Here is an 18,005-nt window from a genome sequence, read left to right on the forward strand (position 1 = left end):
ATCAACTTCCCTGTGTGTTGCACACAGCATCACGTGCTATTACAGTAGCATCTACTTCTATCTATCTCATTGAGTTGCTTCCTTTCTTGCACTACACTCGTACTTGCTTGTAGGGCAGCATTGTTTGCCACGCTGGGACTTTTTGCACGAAGCTAGCTACATTCAAGAAAAATATTGCAGCCACTTCTCTTCCAATGCTAACTGGACAGGAGCATATTGGACGGGTCAAACAACTGCTGGAAATTTGAGGTTGCATCAGCTTTATGCAAAAGCCAGAAAATGTACTTTCATGGGAAAAGAGGTTGAATATTTGGGGCACATTGTGAGTAGAGATGGCATTTAGGTAGATCATGCAAAGGTGAAATGTGTAAGGAATGGCAGCAGCCACAAACTCCCACCCGACTAAGAGTATGCCTTTCTATGGTAGAAAGAAGCACAACTCAGTTTTCAAGACCTGACATTTGCCTTGACTCATGCACCTGTGTTCGTATGCCCTAACTTCTCAAGGCCATTCATTGTGGAGGCAAATGCTAGTGGCAAAGGGTTGGGGGCTGTTTTACGACAAGAAGATGGTGTAATAGCTTATGAAAGCAGAAAATTTGAGGCCAACAAGCTCAACTACCATCCTACATGCCTTCAAAAAGTGGCATCACAACTCAGTAGTAGAGGTTGGAGACCTTCCAAAGTTCCTCATTGGGAGGCATTTGATATCATTGTGGATTTGCAGAGGTGCTTATGGAAGAGACTCTAGAAATCCCACAGGAATAGAAAGATCACTGTTTTCTTTTGGCTTTCTATCCATGGTGGGATTACAGTGAACCTTTGGAGATCCAGGTTTGGAGCCGCCCTACTTGCCCTCGTTGCCTCTCTGCTTTGGAGGCGATTCAGCATTGCTTATGGGATTGCAGACAGGCGAGGATGATTTGGATGGGGGTAGCCAGGATTTTCAATCACTTTGCCCACTCCCCATTCTTTATGACACGAGGCTCAGTGGCTTGGCTTTCTCTTACGGGGCCTCAGGTATTCTATGAGAGACTTGACTCTTCTAAGGCCATTTCGATTCGACATCATTAGGTTGAGTCATGTTCTTTGGATGTGATACCACACCTTCCTTTTGCAGCCGTACATGCCTCTGTGGATACTTCTTGGGAGATTCTAGCGAGCATAGAAGCCTGGCATATCTAGAGAGCCAAATGCACATAGGCATTGGAGGGAACTCAAGTTCTCATCCCTCGCACACATTGGCTAGTATCTGGACAGACACCATAGATACCTTGATGGCCGTATGGACGAGTATACAGGGAGACTCCCGTGCAACCTCAGCTAGGAGGGCTTCTTTCTTCAGAAAATGGAAGGACTCTCCTTTCTTCTCTGAGACTCTTACAAGGTTGAGGTGGCACTTTCAGCCTCAGCCTTAGCTGTTTTCCACCTCATTTTGAGGGGGTTTATTTATGATTTCATGATGTATTCCGCTTTGAACTTGCTCTCGCAGGTTTTTTTCTCTTACTTAATAGAAGTCTCTTTCTTGAAAAAAAAAAAAAAGTGGCATCACAACCTGTACGTGAGAAAAATCAAGGTCAAAACTGACCATAAGACACTCAGATATTTCCTCACGCAGCCCATCTTGTCTACCAAGCATGCTTGCAAAAAGTGGCATCACAACCTATACGTGAGCAAAATCAAGGTCAAAACTGACCATAGGACACTCAGACACAACCCATCTTGTCTATCGAGCAAAAGAGATGGTTGGCTTCACTGCAGTCCTATGATTTTGACATTGAGTACAGGATAGGGAAAGAAAAACGTGGTTGCAGATGCTTTGTCCAGGATGTGGGCTTGCACATTGTCTGTTGCCTCTACCATTACTAGGATTAGTGTAAACTATTCGATGCTTTCTATCAATTACAACCGATTTTGCAGAGGCGTTTCGAATGAAAAGATTGCAAGTTGCCAAACACATATACTTGAACTTAAGAGATTGCAATTAAGATGGAATTAAGACTTATACAGCTTAAACACAAAGTGACATCATTGGAAATTGCAATATGATTGAGGGGCCAAGAAGCGCCCCCCCCCCCCCCTTCCCTTCTTATCCACGCTCACATAATTCTTGAAAATGGAGATACAAGACCAAGGTGCAATGCACCTTCCAAATTGATGAACTTAGTGAAAGCCTAGGACCTAGATACAAGACTCAAGAGCATATGTACAAGGTAGACAACAGAAAGGAGGACTCCAAGCTCACGTTTCGACTCTTGGCTTGCCCAATCCACAAGGAAGAAGCCTGCAACAATCACCACTTACATCCAACATTAGAGGCAAGCACTAGTTTCTAGAAAGATAGTAGAAACAACATGAAATAGCGCTATAAATGAGATAAACTTGACAATACAGACTCCCTTCGTGACTTGACCCTTTTATAGATGAAGTCTTTGATGCCTCTGAAGCTCCCGGGGCTGGAATGAGAACAGCTTAGAAAAACAGCCTATAGGCTAGAGAGAGAAAGCTTTTATGGAGTGATAGCTGTAGAGAGAGAGTGCCAATGCTGATCCCAAGGGAAGGGATGTAAGAGAGGAGCTGCTGCTGTTCCAGAGGTGCAGAGAAAGGCAGATTTCTGCAAGGGGAAGGGGCTGGAACAGTAGAGAGAGAAATTCTGCAGTAGAGAGAGAAAGACTGCAGCAGGAGAGAGAAAGCGACTGTGGCTGCTCCAAGCTAGGAGAAGCAGAGAGGATGCTGCTGCTGTTCCAGAAGAGCTGAGAGGGGGCAGATTTCTGGAGAGGAGGGGCTAAAATGCAAAGAGAGAGTGTGCTGCTGTAGAGAGAGAAAGTGCTGCTGAGGTGAGAGAATGGCCTAGGGAGAAGCTGGCTACACCCAAGGAGCTGGAGAGGTTCTACTGCATCAACCAAAAGGAGGGAGAAGAAAAGTCCCCCCCCCCCCCGCAGCCTAGAGTGGAAGGTGGACACTCAATCTGTGCATTTGATTGGTCCCATGTTTGGATACTCAGGTGGGGTGTGGTTTCCAGATGTCCCTCTCAAAGAGAGACCATCACTCTTGTGGGTCACTAATGCCCATAACCCCAAGCAAGGGGGTCCACCCTCAAATGCTAGACCTAGTCCCCATTGATTGTAATTGAACAGTAGGAAAACATTTCATTTCTTAATAAGCATACTATTGAAAAACAAAAAGAAATATTACCAAGTAAGTGGATACATGTTATTGAAGCTATTAGATATGCTCAATGCCCCACCCTCCTAGTAACCACCAGTGGGGCACGGTGCTCAAGTTGTAAGGCCCCCATATGAGGAGAAGCCATGTGTGAGCCCGAGACACTGGATGGATCCTGACTTACATGTCAGATGAGGTCTATCAATGAGACCGTTGATGGTAGAAAGGTGATTGTGTGGGAGTCCCTTATTCTTGCTAGGGCCTAGGAAATATTCCATGGACAACGATGACACCACATACGCCTCAGCAAAATTCGGTTGTTGAGCGCCGAATGCGGACCATCGTGGAGATGGGGAGGTGTACGTTGAAAGGTGATGGACTGCCAAACCACTTTTGGGCTGAGGCTGTCAATACTGCGGTTTACATCCTTAATCGCAGCTATACAAAGGCACTCGAAGGTAAAACACCATATGAGACTTACAGCGGTAAGAAGCCATCTGTCTCCCATTTCAGAACGTTTGGGTGTGAATGCTATGCGCATGTACCAAACAAAGAGAGAAACAAGCTATAACCAAAAAGCACCAAATGTATTTTTTTAGGCTATTGTGATGAGAAGAAAGCCTATAAGTTATATGACCGAGAGGCAAAGAAGATCACAGCAAGCCGCGATGTGGTGTTCAAAGAGCAGCCACATGCAATGGAGGCAGAGAAGAGCTCTTCCACTTTATTATCAAGCGAAGAGGTAATTCACTACGGACCTGTCCCAGGAGCTATAAAGGACAAGGAAATATCAGATGATGAAGATATAAGTCACCAACCTATCGTTACACCACCGGAGAAGCCATTACCGCGATGGATAAGGCAGCTCTACGACCATGATAACCAGATGCCTATGTCTGTTGAGCAGCATGCAAATGGACCAAGGCGGTCTCAAAGAATCGAGGAGCAAAGGAGGGCTTCTACCCACATAGTCAATATGACCTTGATGGCTAAGATTATTGCAGAAGTAAAGGAGCCTGCGAGTTTGGAGGAAGCACTTGCAAACCGAGATTGGAAAAACGCTATGCAAGTAGAATATGACAGCATCATGAAGAATGAAAACTTAGGCGCTGGTAGATCGACCACCTATCAGAAAGGTTATTGGCAACCAAGTGGGTTTGGAAGGTAAAGTACAAGGCTGATGGGACTTCGAAAAAGTACAAAGCCAAATTGGTTGCACAAGGATTTTCGCAGGTTGAAGGGTTTGATTTTCAGAAATCTTTCGCTCCGACTGCCAAAATGACCACTATTCGCATAGTACTATCGGTGGCTGCTCATAAAAAGTGGCCAGTTTATCAAATGGATGTTAAATCAGCATTCTTGAATAGTGACCTCAAGGAGGAGGTGTCCGTGGCTCAGCCACCTAGGTTTGAGGCCCCCCATTCTGAGAACAAGTTATGTAAGCTGAAGAAGGCTCTGTACGGGCTGAAACAGGCCCCAAGAGCATGGTACCAACGCATAGACAAATTCTTTCATAAATTAAACTTCAAAAGATGTGCCTCAGATGCTAACTTGTATGTGTACAAGAAAGGTGAAAAATCTGCTATTATTCTTCTATATGTGGATGATCTCCTTATTACAAGTGACTATGAAGACATGATCCAGCAGACTAGAAAGGCGTTGAGCACAGAGTTTGAGATGACAGACTTAGGCTTGAAGCACTGTTGTTTGGGGATTAAAGTCTGGCAAGAGCCAGGCAAGATCATCTCTCAGCAGAAATATGCAAGGGAGATCTTAAAGGCATTTGGTATGTCCAAGTGCAAGGAAATAGCTACAGCTATGGAGGTAAATGCGAGGTTGTCTATGGAGGATGCCTCACCACCAGCAGACATCGGGAGGTACAGGAAGCTATACAAAGGCACTCGAAGGTAAAACACCATATGAGGCTTACAGCAGTAAGAAGCCATCTGTCTCCCATTTCAGAACGTTTGGGTGTGAATGCTATGCGCATGTACCAAACAAAGAGAGAAACAAGCTATAACCAAAAAGCACCAAATGTATTTTTTTAGGCTATTGTGATGAGAAGAAAGCCTATAAGTTATATGACCGAGAGGCAAAGAAGATCACAGCGAGCCGCGATGTGGTGTTCAAAGAGCAGCCACATGCAATGGAGGCAGAGAAGAGCTCTTCCACTTTATTATCAAGCGAAGAGGTAATTCACTACGGACCTGTCCCAGGAGCTATAAAGGACAAGGAAATATCAGATGATGAAGGTATAAGTCACCAACCTGTCGTTACACCACCGGAAAAGCCATTACCGCGATGGATAAGGCAGCTCTACGACCATGATAACCAGATGCCTATGTCTGTTGAGCAGCATGCAAATGGACCAAGGCGGTCTCAAAGAATCGAGGAGCAAAGGAGGGCTTCTACCCACATAGTCAATATGACCTTGATGGCTAAGATTATTGCAGAAGTAAAGGAGCCTGCGAGTTTGGAGGAAGCACTTGCAAACCGAGATTGGAAAAACGCTATGCAAGTAGAATATGACAGCATCATGAAGAATGAAACTTAGGCGCTGGTAGATCGACCACCTAACAGAAAGGTTATTGGCAACCAAGTGGGTTTGGAAGGTAAAGTACAAGGCTGATGGGACTTCGAAAAAGTACAAAGCCAAATTGGTTGCACAAGGATTTTCGCAGGTTGAAGGGTTTGATTTTCAGAAATCTTTCGCTCCGACTGCCAAAATGACCACTATTCGCATAGTACTATCGGTGGCTGCTCATAAAAAGTGGCCAATTTATCAAATGGATGTTAAATCAGCATTCTTGAATAGTGACCTCAAGGAGGAGGTGTCCGTGGCTCAGCCACCTAGGTTTGAGGCCCCCCATTCTGAGAACAAGTTATGTAAGCTGAAGACGGCTCTGTACGGGCTGAAACAGGCCCCAAGAGCATGGTACCAACGCATAGACAAATTCTTTCATAAATTAAACTTCAAAAGATGTGCCTCAGATGCTAACTTGTATGTGTACAAAGAAAGGTGAAAAATCTGCTATTATTCTTCTATATGTGGATGATCTCCTTATTACAAGTGACTATGAAGACATGATCCAGCAGACTAGAAAGGCGTTGAGCACAGAGTTTGAGATGACAGACTTAGGCTTGATGCACTGTTGTTTGGGGATTAAAGTCTGGCAAGAGCCAGGCAAGATCGTCTCTCAGCAGAAATATGCAAGGGAGATCTTAAAGGCATTTGGTATGTCTAAGTGCAAGGAAATAGCTACACCTATGGAGGTAAATGGGAGGTTGTCTATGGAGGATGCCTCACCACCAGCGGGAGGTACAGGAAGTTAGTCGGCAATCTCATCTATCTGTGCAACACCAAACCGGACATCAGTTTTGATGTTGGCATTTTGAGCAGGTTCTCCAATAAGCCTCGAGAGAATCATTGGAATGCAGGGATGCGGGTGCTCAAGTATGTCAAGGACACTCTTGATTATGGCATCACTTGTGATACGGACACTTCCTTGGCTAGTCATTGTGACTCAAATTAGGCTGGAGATGTTGATTCAAGAAAATCAATTGTTTCTCTTTAGGTTCAGGTATCTTCTCTTGAATCAGTAAGAAATAACCAACAGTGGCATTGTCTTCTACCAAGGCCAAGTACAAGGCAGCATGTTTTGCTGCTTGTGAAGCAGTGTGGCTGAGGAGGATCTTATGGCACATGGGAGTGCAAGAGGATGAGGCAACTGTGCTGAGGTGCGACAATCAAAGTTGCATGGCCATTGCTAAAAATCTAGTGTTTCATGCATGCACATTACATATAGAGATTCAGTATCACTATGTGCGTGATTTGATCGAGGATGGGATAGTAGAATTGGTATACTGTCCAACAGAGCAAAATGAAGCAAATATCTTTACAAAGGCACTCGGGAAGCATCAGCTTCAAGGTCATCTTCAGAGACTCGGCATTGGGCCGAGAAGGTAGTTCACCTACGGGTGGACATTGAGGAGGAGTGTTAGATATGCTCAATGCCCCACCCTCCTGGTAACCACCAATGGTCCAAGGTGCTTAAGTTGTAAGGCCCCCATATGAAGAGAAGCCATGTGTGAGTCCGGGACACTAGATGGATCCTAACTTGCATATCAGATGAGGTCTATCAATGAGACCGTTGATGGTAGAAAGGTGATTGTGTGGGAACCCCTTATTCTTGCTGGGACCTGGGAAATGGACGACTAGTCGGTTTCACCGACTAGGTTGACTGGTCGGCTCCACCGACTAGGTTGATCCGACTACCGTCCTCATAGCTATAAAGAGGCGACCTCCCCAATACATTGTATCAGATCAGTTCAAATCAGATCAAATCTTTCAGCTAGTAGCTCTTCACCTAGTATCTGTCTAGATCGCCATCTAAGCTCCACTGTGGAAGCGCATAGGTGGATGTAGCCATCATCTATACTATATCAATATTGAAGGAAAATTTTATTCGTCTTCAGTTTACTGTGTACTCTCTATTCTTTGTTCAGCTTCTGTTCCGATGCGCCGTGTAATTTAACAAAAGCAGAATGAAATTCCCTCCGTCTTTCATTTGGTTGTCCTCAACTGAAATGTTTCCTCATAAGCATCCAGGATTTCAAGACACTCCTGAAATGTAGCTCTGTCCACCCATTGGGCATCAGCAAATGGGAGCCCTCTGAACTTCAAAAGGTACATCTTGCGAGTCGTGCCTCGACGTACCATAGTGAAGTTATGCAAAATAATATGCTATGGGATCAACAAGATCTCAATGTCCTCTACTTCAGGTGCATCGTCCAGTGTGGGCTCTTGAGGTGGTTCCCCAAATCTTCCGGAAGTCTCAATCGGACTGAGACATCATTTATTACCTGCAATACCTAAAAAGGACCATAATATCGAAATGATAGCTTGAAGTAGATGTGCTTTTTGCCCACTTTGGTTTTTAACCAGGCTTTCTCAAATTTCAATAAGACCCATTGGCCTTCTTTCACCGCAAACGCCCTCCGTCCTTTATTTGTAGCTACTCTTTGTTTCTCCTATGCCTTTTGAATGGCTGCTCGAACCGTGGCATAAGCAGAGTCATAATCCTCCACGAATTGATCAACGGCAAAAATTCTCTTTTGTTTGCATGAGTGGAGTTGGTAAAGATCTACCATATACAATTTTGAAAGGAGCTTTTCCAATGGAGGAATGAATTGTGTTATTATAAGCAAACTCCACAAGAGGAAGGAATTTCTCCCAAAAGGTTTGCTGGTCATGCACATAAAATTTCAGCAAATCCAAGAGTGTCCTATTCGTAACTTCAGTTTGGCCTTCCGTTTGAGGATGAAAAGTTGAGGAGAAACTTAGAAGAGTTCCAATGTTCTCAAACAAAGCCTGCCAGAAGTTACTAGTGAACTTTGAGTCTCTATCTAATACTATAGACTTGGGCATGCCGTGGTGCCTAAAGATGTGTCTAATAAATAAATGGGCAGCTCGAGATTCTTTCTGCAAGGAATGAAGTGGACTTGCTTGCTGAATCAATCTACTATCACCCAAATCATGTCATGATTTTGATTGGTCCTGGGAATTCCTGTAATGAAGTCCATGGTGATGTGTTCCCATGGTCTCTCAGGAATGGGTAGGGGCTGAAGTAAACCCTTGGGTTTTCCTCTCTCATACTTAGCTTTTTGACATGCGAGACAAGCTGAGAAAAATTTATCCATGGCTGAAAAAGTGGCCACAATACCCCTATGACCAGCATAGGGTGGGTTATGGCTTTCCTCCATCACTTTAGATCTAAGCTGCTTTGTGATACATAGTTTGTTCTCCATGAATAAATAGCCATCCCTGATGTGGTAGGCATGATGGGTGCCTCCATCTTTCAGATGTGCCCATGGCTGAGCAAAATCAGCATCTCCCTCATAGAATTCTTTGAGGGTTGTAGCTCATCATGATAGGAAACTGAAATATGGTGAAGCCGTGGTCTACGAGCATCTGAACTTCAGATTTTTCTTAGTGAGATCATGTAGAGGGGCTGCAAGTTCAGCAAAATGCCAAATAAACCTTCGGTAATATGAGCATAGGCCTAGAAAAGACCTTACCTCATGGGCATTCTTCAAGTCAGGCCACTCTACAATTGTATATATCTTGGCTGGGTCCATATGGACACCTTCTCGTGAGATAATGTCACCAAGATAGTGAATCTCAGGACGAAAGAACTCACTTTTCTTCTCATTGATTTGAAGTGCATTTTCAGCTAAGATTTGAAATACAATCTTTAGATGCTCCTTATGCTCTTCCTCATTCTTGCTGAAAATGAGAATGTCATCAAAGAAAACGGCAGTGAACTGTCTATAGTTCCTGAACAACCGTTCCATCAGCCGATTGAACGTGGCTGGGGCATTGGTAAGGCCAAATGGCATTACCATATATTCATACAGCCCAAATGTGGTTCAGAAGGCTGTTTTATGAATGTCCTCATGTACAACTCGTACCTGATGGTAGCCACTCTTAAGATCTATGCGGCTGAAATTTTCAAATCCTCCTAAACGATCAAAGATATCGTCTATACGAGGAATCGAGAAACGGTTCTTAACCGTCTGTTTGTTTAAGGCTCTATAGTCTATGCACATCCTGAAGGTTTTATCCTTCTTTTGGACTAGTAAGACAAGAGAGCAGAAGGGAGAACTACTGGGTTGGATCAATCCCTTGTCCAAGAGTTCTTGGACTTGTTTGAAGATTTCATCCTGCTAGGATTAACTAACTCTATATGGGGGTCTATTTGGAGGTGAAGACCCTAGAACTATGTCAATTTTGTAATCTCCTGGTCTCGCAGGAGGGAGGTGACTAGGAAGTTCTTGAGAGAAGCAACTAGAGAATTCTCGAAGGAAATCTAATCTTTCTTTTGTGAGAGGATCTGACTTTTCTTCACTTGGTTGCTTATCGCGTACAAACACTAGAAAAGAACATACTCCTTTCTTAAGCAAATTGGGAGATCGTGCATGACTTACCATAGGAATGGTGTTTCTTGAAACTCCTGCTGTAATGCTCACATCTCTACCCTTATGTACCCTTATGTTGGAGGGTTAGAATATTCTTCACATAATCGATTCGGGGGTTGACTTGCTTATGCCAGAGCATGCCGAGAATTACATCCGATCCTTGAAGTGGTGCCACCATGAAGGGTAGATGATCCAAGTACCCCTGGATGTGTACCCGAAGCTTGCCGATGATGGGGTACACCTTCTCTTCTTGGTTCTTGAAGGCTGCAGTTGCCTCCAAGGCTTCTCCTTTATCCTCTAGGGCTATCCCCAAGTTCTGTGCCATCTCATGAGAAATAAAGTTGTACTATCTAACAAAAACAAAGCGGATTGATCCTTTACCTGACCCCATGTTTTCAACAAACTATGGGTGTCGTTTGCAGCTCCCTTTTCAGGAGGTGCTTCCACCTTGTTAACCACCAAAGCTGGCTTTTTGGGAGCTGCTTCTTTATTGCTGCTGTTCTTGGCAGCTTGAGAGCATTCGTAGAAGTTGTGGCCTCACTCGCCACACTTGAAACACCGCCCTTCGGAGTAATACTTTTGCTTCTGTTGTGGAGACAATGAGCTGAACTGCGGGCTGCTTTCTTCGGAGGAGGCTGGCTGGCTGACTTTTGCTCTTTTGGTGCATCCTTTGCTGTCTCCTTACCCTTTTGTTCCTTGGAAGAGGTTCCCTGGGACTTCCGCTTGTTGTTGATGCCGTTCGACTTGTTGAAGAAAGACTGTTTCTTCTCCACCTTCAAGGCGATGTTGATGGTGTCTTCGAGAGAAGGAGTGGCAATGTCCACCTCATGTTGAACAACATACCGTAGGCCAGCAAAGAACTTCCTTTGCTGCTCTTTTTTATCCTTCCTATTGAATGCTTGAACTTTTAACAAAGTATCCCAAAAACAATCAACATACTCACTGACTTTCTCTTCTTGGCATTGGCGGAGGATGTCCCACTACACCATTGTATCTCTCTTAAACTCCTTAGGGAGGAAGTGCCTCATCAAGTTCTTCTTGAAGCGCTTCCAGGTGTGGGCTTGCTGTCCAATGTTGACCATAGCTGCCCACCACGGTCTCGCATGTGCAAGACAGCAAACCGGATCTTCGCCTTGTCTTCGTACTCGTCCCCCTCAAAGAAATACTCAAGGTCTCGGATCCAGGCCAGCAAGACCTCGAGCTTGTCCTCTCCCTTGTACTTGGTAAACTTGAAGAGCTTGTCACCAAGAGGTACCTTATGCTTTGCATACCTTCATCTCCGTGGATGTCTCAAAGGAGATGGACTCCGATGATGCCGTCTACCTCGAGGAGGGGAAGAAGAAGATGATCTTCCCTCCTTATTGGAGTTGTTGTCCGCACGGCCTCTTCCTTGGGATTGGGGCCCTGTGTCATGAGTTTCTGCTTGGTTGCTTTCTAGCACTTGAATGTGTTGAGCAATGTTTGACAAGAGAGCACTCAACTCATGCAGGTTAGGAGGAGGGTCAGGTCCATTGGCTGCCATGATGACAAGATGACTCAATGAAGGAGAGACTCAACAAGAGAAAGCACAGAGTACATGACCAATGCCTAAGCTGTGATACCAATGTAAACTACTCGGTGCTTTCTATCAATTCAGACAACGGATTTTGCAGAGGCGTTTTGAATGAATTGCCAAATGTTGGAATATGGAAAAAGAACTAGAACTAGAAACTAGAAATGGAAATGAAATGACAAGACTGAAAGACAAGAAATACCTTGAGAAGAGTGTAGACAAGACACAAGCTAGACTGATAGATTACAATGATGTGACCCATTGAATATATGGGCCAAAGTACAAGACATAAAGCAAGAGTGCTTATGGGATAATTGTAGAAGTGCCACATGGCACACACTCAAGACATAAAGACTAGACTTAGACTTAGACTTAGACTTAGACAAATGTAGACTAGGAAATAGTACACTTAGTGTGCACTTATCTCCAACACCCTCCTTAAGTGAACACTAGGAGTAAGACAGAAAGACAAGACTAGAAGACAGACATAAAGACTGATAGGCTGAGAGACAAGATAGAAAACATGACAGACAAAAGATCCTGAGACACCCCTCCTCAAGTGATATCCTCATATGGGTCCACAAGGGTAGGGACAAGATGGTTCTAAAACACAGTCAGATTGATAGACAAACAGACAAGACTAGATAGACAGAAGACTGACTGTAGACAAATAAAAAGACCAAGACACTAGAACCCCTTGACCTACATCATCGGTGGACAAGGTGGTAGACAAGACATAGAAGTAATCAAAAAGCCCATTTTTCATCATGTGAGGAAGGAACAGCAGGATCAGCAGATGGAAATGTTGCAGCAACATGGGCTGAGGTAGATGCAGGAGCTGATGTAGAGGTTTTGGAGTAGCACCCTCTCCCGGTGATTATCACGGCCACAAATGGTGCATGGATGAGCCTTGAAACAGTCCTTCTACACATGATTAGTTTTGCCACAATGGGTGCAAGGCTTTCTTACCTTAGAACTTCCTTTCTTTGCTAAAAATGCAGTGTCAGTTACCTTTCGTTGTTGAGTTCTTTCTTCCTCTTGGAGAGCATTGATGATACCCTCAAGAGAAGGATTATTATGATACTTGAAGGTAGTGACAAGAGTAGCATAGGAGCCAGGTAAGCTTTTGAGAAGCACAGCAATAGCAATATCTTCGGAGATGGGAGACTTGACTGACGCAAGTTGAACCATAAGACTGCGAAGATAATTGACATGAGAGGCTATAGTAGCTCCTTCCTGCATATGTAGATCAAAGAATGAGATCATAAGTGCAATCTTAGAGTTTTTACATCGGGCTCCAAAAAGGGTATCCAAAGTGATCCATGCTTGAGGAGCAGACTGTATGTCGGAGATGTGATGAATGTAATCATCTCCAAGGCCGAGCAATATGATAGCATAGGCTTTGTCGTTCTTGGCAGTGACAACTTGCTCAAATGGACCTTCGGGAGCAACACGGTGAACAATGTCCCAAAGACCTTCTTTCATAAGATGGCACTTGATTTTGATTTGCCAAGTATGAAAGTTGGACCCATTGAATTTGTCGATAGATATGAGAGACTGAGAGGAAGACGCCATGTGGGAAGGTCTTACCTCTTGCTAGGATGCAAGGGCAGTGTCTATTCCCTTACAATATTGCAGAAGTAAATGAGAGGAAGAGATCCCAGAAGCCGGTTCTCTCACCACTTTGTCAGGGCCATAGCATATGACAGCCCATCGAAGCAGGAGGAACCAGCAAAAAAAGGAGAGACTGTTCAGCAAACTGAAAGAGGCAAAAGCTCAGTACCTTAATCCCAGGCAGAAGTAGAAGTGTAAAAAGAGCGCAGTCGAGGAGGTCGAGCAGATGGAGCTGGATAAGTCGGCCTGTGCAGGTACAGATTCCGTACAGTCGTACGGACTGTACGTACAGCAGAGTACGGAGTACATGCAGCGTACGGACAACGGAGTACGGACGGCGGCGTACGGAGTACGGGCGGCGTACGGACGACGGAGTACGGGCAGCGAAGTACGGACATCGTACGAAATACGGGCGGCGTACGGACAGCGGAAGGCGTACGGATAGCAAGTACGGGTGCAGGACTGTGCAGATCTGGCGTGACAGCAGGTGAGTGACAGCAGGACTGCGCAGATCTGACGCTCAGATTTGTGGCTGAACTGCGCAGATTTGAAGCGCAGATCTGAAGCGGGATATACAGAGATCTGACGTACACACAGATCTGGAATACACACAGATCTGGAGTGCAATGACGGGGCAGAAAGAGGGGAAAATGTGAAGAGGGAGAAATCTGAGAAGAGGGGCAGATCTGCAGCGGGGGAGAGATCTGAGAAGAGGAAGACTGAGGGGAGAGAAGAGGAATCAACCTAGCTCTGATACCATGTTGGAATATGGAAAAAGAACTAGAACTAGAAACTGGAAATGGAAATGAAATGACAAGACTGAAAGACAAGAAATACCTTGAGAAGAGTGTAGACAAGACACAAGCTAGACTGATAGATTACAATGATGTGACCCATTGAATATATGGGCCAAAGTACAAGACATAAAAAAAGAGTGCTTATGGGATAATTATAGAAGTGCCACATGGCACACACTCAAGACATAAAGACTAGACTTAGACTTAGACTTAGACTTAGACAAATGTAGACTAGGAAATAGTACACTTAGTGTGCACTTATCATCTCCAACACCAAACACATATACTTGAACTTGGAATTAAGACTTATACAAATTAAACACAAAGTGACATCATTGGAAATTGCAATATGATTGAGGGGCCAAGAAGCCTTCCCCCCCCCCCTTATCCAGGCTCACTTTATTCTTGAAAATGGAGATACAAGACCAAGGTGCAATGCACCTTCCAAACTGATGAACTCAATGAAAGCCTAGGACCTAGATACAAGACTCAAGAGAATATGTACAAGGTAGACAACAGAAAGGAGGACTCCAAGCTCAAGTTTCAACTCTTGGCTTGCCCAATCCACAAGGAAGAAGCCTGCAACAATCACCGCTTACATCCAACATTAGAGGCAAGCACTAGTTTCTAGAAAGATAGTAGAAACAACATGAAATAGTGCTATAAATGAGATAAACTTGACAATACAGACTCCCTTCATGACTTGACCCTTTTGTAGATGAAGTCTTTGATGGCTTTGAAGCTCCCTTGGGTGAGGAGAGTGTGGAAATGGGGCTGGAATGAGAACAGCTTAGAAAAGCAGCTTGTAGGCTACAGAGAGAAAGCTTTTATGGAGTGATAGCTGTAGAGAGAGAGTGCCAATGCTGATCCCAAGGGAAGGGATGTAAGAGAAGAGCTGCTGCTGTTCCAGAGGTGCAGAGAAAGGCAGATTTCTGCAAGGGGAAGGGGCTGGAACAATAGAGAGAGAAATTCTGCAGTAGAGAGAGAAAGACTGCAGCAGGAGAGAGAAAGCGGCTGTGGCTGCTCCAAGCTAGGAGAAGGAGAGAGGATGCTGCTGCTGTTCCAGAAGAGCTGAGAGGGGGCAGATTTCTGGAGAGGAGGGGCTGGAATGCAGAGAGAGAGTGTGCTGTTGTAGAGAGAGAAAGTGCTGCTGAGGTGAGAGAATGGCCTTGGGAGAAGCTGGCTGCACCAGCTGGAGAGGTTCTGTTGCATCAACCAAAAGGAGGGAGAAGAAAAGTGACGAATTTTCATGTAGGGAATGAAGGGGAGAGGCCTTCTTTTGTAGGCTCAGCAGCCCCCCCCCCCCCCCCCCCCGCGGCCTACAGTGGAAGGTGGACACTTGTCCCAGATTTTTGGTGGGCTGCAGTCCCAAAGAGGACAAGAAGGAGATTATGAGCATTTACATCTCCACAAAAATCATTATGCTTCATTAAGGGGTAATACCAACACAAAGGGTATTATGGCCCTTACACGATCATCCGCAAAATTGGGGAGGCTGCATATCAATTGGAGCTACCAAGCACCTCCAAGATTCACAATGTGTCTTTGCTGAAAACCCATGTAGATCAGCATGTGCACATACTATATACTCTGTTGCAGAGTACTTGTTCTCTGAAACCCACAATGCGCTTGGGGACATAGAGGATATGATCCTCCTCATCCATAGATGGCAGCTCTACATTGAATACCTCATAAGATGGAAAGGACTTCCAGAGGATGAACACTCATGGCAGCCAGAGCATATTGTCTAGGAGTACCCCTATCTTTTACTAGGCTGATCAGCATCACTTGCTGTCCCAACACTCTTGCGTAGCAGCCAGCACATGTAATTTTGAGGCCCTTCAGCTAGAGTTAGTTGGGAAATGTGGAGGGACTATAGAAGTCCCCATCCACCACTCATTGTACACTTTGATGGTGACGTCTAATCTATCTACTCTCCCTCGTCCTTCCTCCTACTTGCAGCCTACTCTCTCTCTCTCTCTCTCTCTCTCTCTCTCTCTCTCTCTCCTACCCCTCCTCCTTCCTTCCTTTCTCTCCCTTCCTCTCCTAAATCCCCGTTTCTCTAATCTGTCCCTGACCCCTTTTCTACACAATGTGATTCCACCCATGTCCAGTGCAGACCTGGCATAACGGCCTTAGTGAGCTTTGAAGAAAATGGCTTTCATGCAAGCTCTTAGCTTCAATGAAGTCTTTTTCTTTCACACAGTTCTGAAATAATTAAGTTTTAAACATTGAACGGATGTGAATGTGACTTTTCCCAGTGCTATGCATAACCTACACAGTTGTCGGTCTTACTTGGATGCCTTCTTTACCCAGAATTACGCTCGATTCAATGAAAGATTCGCCCGCTATAAGAGAGTGCTCGGTCTCGCTTTTGGTTACTGCAAAGTTCAAATGATCTATCACTACTGCTTCTGGGTCCTGCAGAATAAAAGAAGCATAAGATCTCCAACAGCAAGACAAACTAGATGTTTCAGAGAGCGCCAGAAATTGCGCAGTCTCAGAATTTACCTCGTCGAATTCCACTCCGCATTCGTTCGCAATGTCGCGTATGACATCGGAAGTGCTAACATCTGCCGCCAGTATAAGATCACGACCTGAGTCAACGAATTCTAAAATGCTGGCAGCGTCCACGGATCCTCCAAAACCTGAAACCGTCTCACATAAACAGGTTTAGCCTGAACCGCCCATTCGTCACTCTTATACAGTCTCCGCCTGCCCGTGCCAGTGATAGTATCAAACGTAAGTCGAAAAGGAGACTCACCCTCGACAGAGGGGGCGAACAGAATGAGCCCATCATATAAATATTCTCCGTATCTCTGCAAGGCCAACGTAGGGTCGTAGGCAAGCCGGAACTCCAGCTGGTACCCGCGATCTGCAGGGAATCAGAGGGCGGAGAGGTCAAAGAGGTATCGAAATTAAACCAGAGAAATGGAGGAGAAGACAAATTGGAAGGCAAAGGTTACCGGAAAGTGATTTGAAGAAGAGAGAGTGGGAGGATTTGAGAGCGAGGTCGTCCAAGAGGACGAGGAGGCGGCGGTTGGAGAGGTCTGGAGAGAGGCAAAGGGAAGAAGGCAAGAGGAGGAAGGTGAAGAGGAGGAGAGGCAGCATCGCCATAGCCACAGCTCGAGCTGCCATCGCCATGGCCAGAGCTTCAAAATACCTTCAAGCTCAAATGCAGGCTTAAATCACTACATTTTTATGTGTGTGTGTGTGTGTGTGTGTGTGTGTGTGTGTTACTTAGGTCATTAGTGACCATTGAGAGTTGGGTCACAAGAGGGCCCACAAAAAGAGTGGGTCAGAAGAGGCCCAGAGAAGGGAATGGTGACCGGACCGTGCATGCCCTCTCTAAATGTTTTCGTCTCACCTCGATAGGCTGCCCAAGGCCTGGACACACGAGTCCACACAAGGGGAGGAAGGGTTCACACAAGGGAAGGGTGTGAAGGGGTCATTGCCCGTCGTATTTGCTTTTGTCCGGCTCGGGTAGGCCACCCAAGGTATGGACGACCAGGAAAAGTGAAAGTTTGAGGGCCCCATCTTATGTTGATCCATCAAATAAAAGTTGCTAACGAAATACATCAACACACGAACACCATTTCTCAACCCAGCAAGGAGATATGGTTCACTATTCGAAAAGCTCTCTCTTCTTCAAGGATTATGGAGCAACGCCGCCTTAGGTTGCCTACTCCGCTCTTCAGGGACATGCGTTTCTTCACATCTAATCTATATCAAATTTGGTTACCAAATAAGAGGAGCAGGTCTATATCTATATAGATTGTGAAGAACAACATAGTATTGAGGAGGTGCTCTTCCATTTATGTAACTAATGAAATTGGAGGACTACTAACCACCTTCCTAAATGATGCAGGCGACTTACCTCTATGAATGCATTAAAGGGC

General features: G+C 45.0%; 1 protein-coding gene across 1 annotated transcript in view; it reads right to left on the reverse strand.

Annotated features, from left to right (window-relative positions):
* The window catches only part of DGL1 (dolichyl-diphosphooligosaccharide-protein glycosyltransferase 48kDa subunit family protein), a 37,396-nt gene extending 20,097 nt beyond the window's left edge, over nt 1-17,299 (reverse strand). Inside the window, exons 1-4 of the mRNA XM_087392804.1 lie at nt 17,073-17,299; nt 16,871-16,981; nt 16,618-16,754; nt 16,402-16,527 (exon numbers count right to left, since the gene is read on the reverse strand). Of these exons, the coding sequence (XP_087248930.1) occupies nt 16,402-16,527; nt 16,618-16,754; nt 16,871-16,981; nt 17,073-17,250 (552 nt within the window). The 5' untranslated portion in view covers nt 17,251-17,299. The remainder of the gene's footprint in view (nt 1-16,401; nt 16,528-16,617; nt 16,755-16,870; nt 16,982-17,072) is intronic.
* Nucleotides 17,300-18,005: the final 706 nt, after the last annotated feature.

This window comes from Dipteris shenzhenensis, chromosome 21, assembly GCF_047967505.1.
Source record: "Dipteris shenzhenensis isolate YYH24624 ecotype China chromosome 21, Dip_SZ_1.0, whole genome shotgun sequence".
Taxonomy (NCBI): Eukaryota; Viridiplantae; Streptophyta; class Polypodiopsida; order Gleicheniales; family Dipteridaceae; genus Dipteris; species Dipteris shenzhenensis.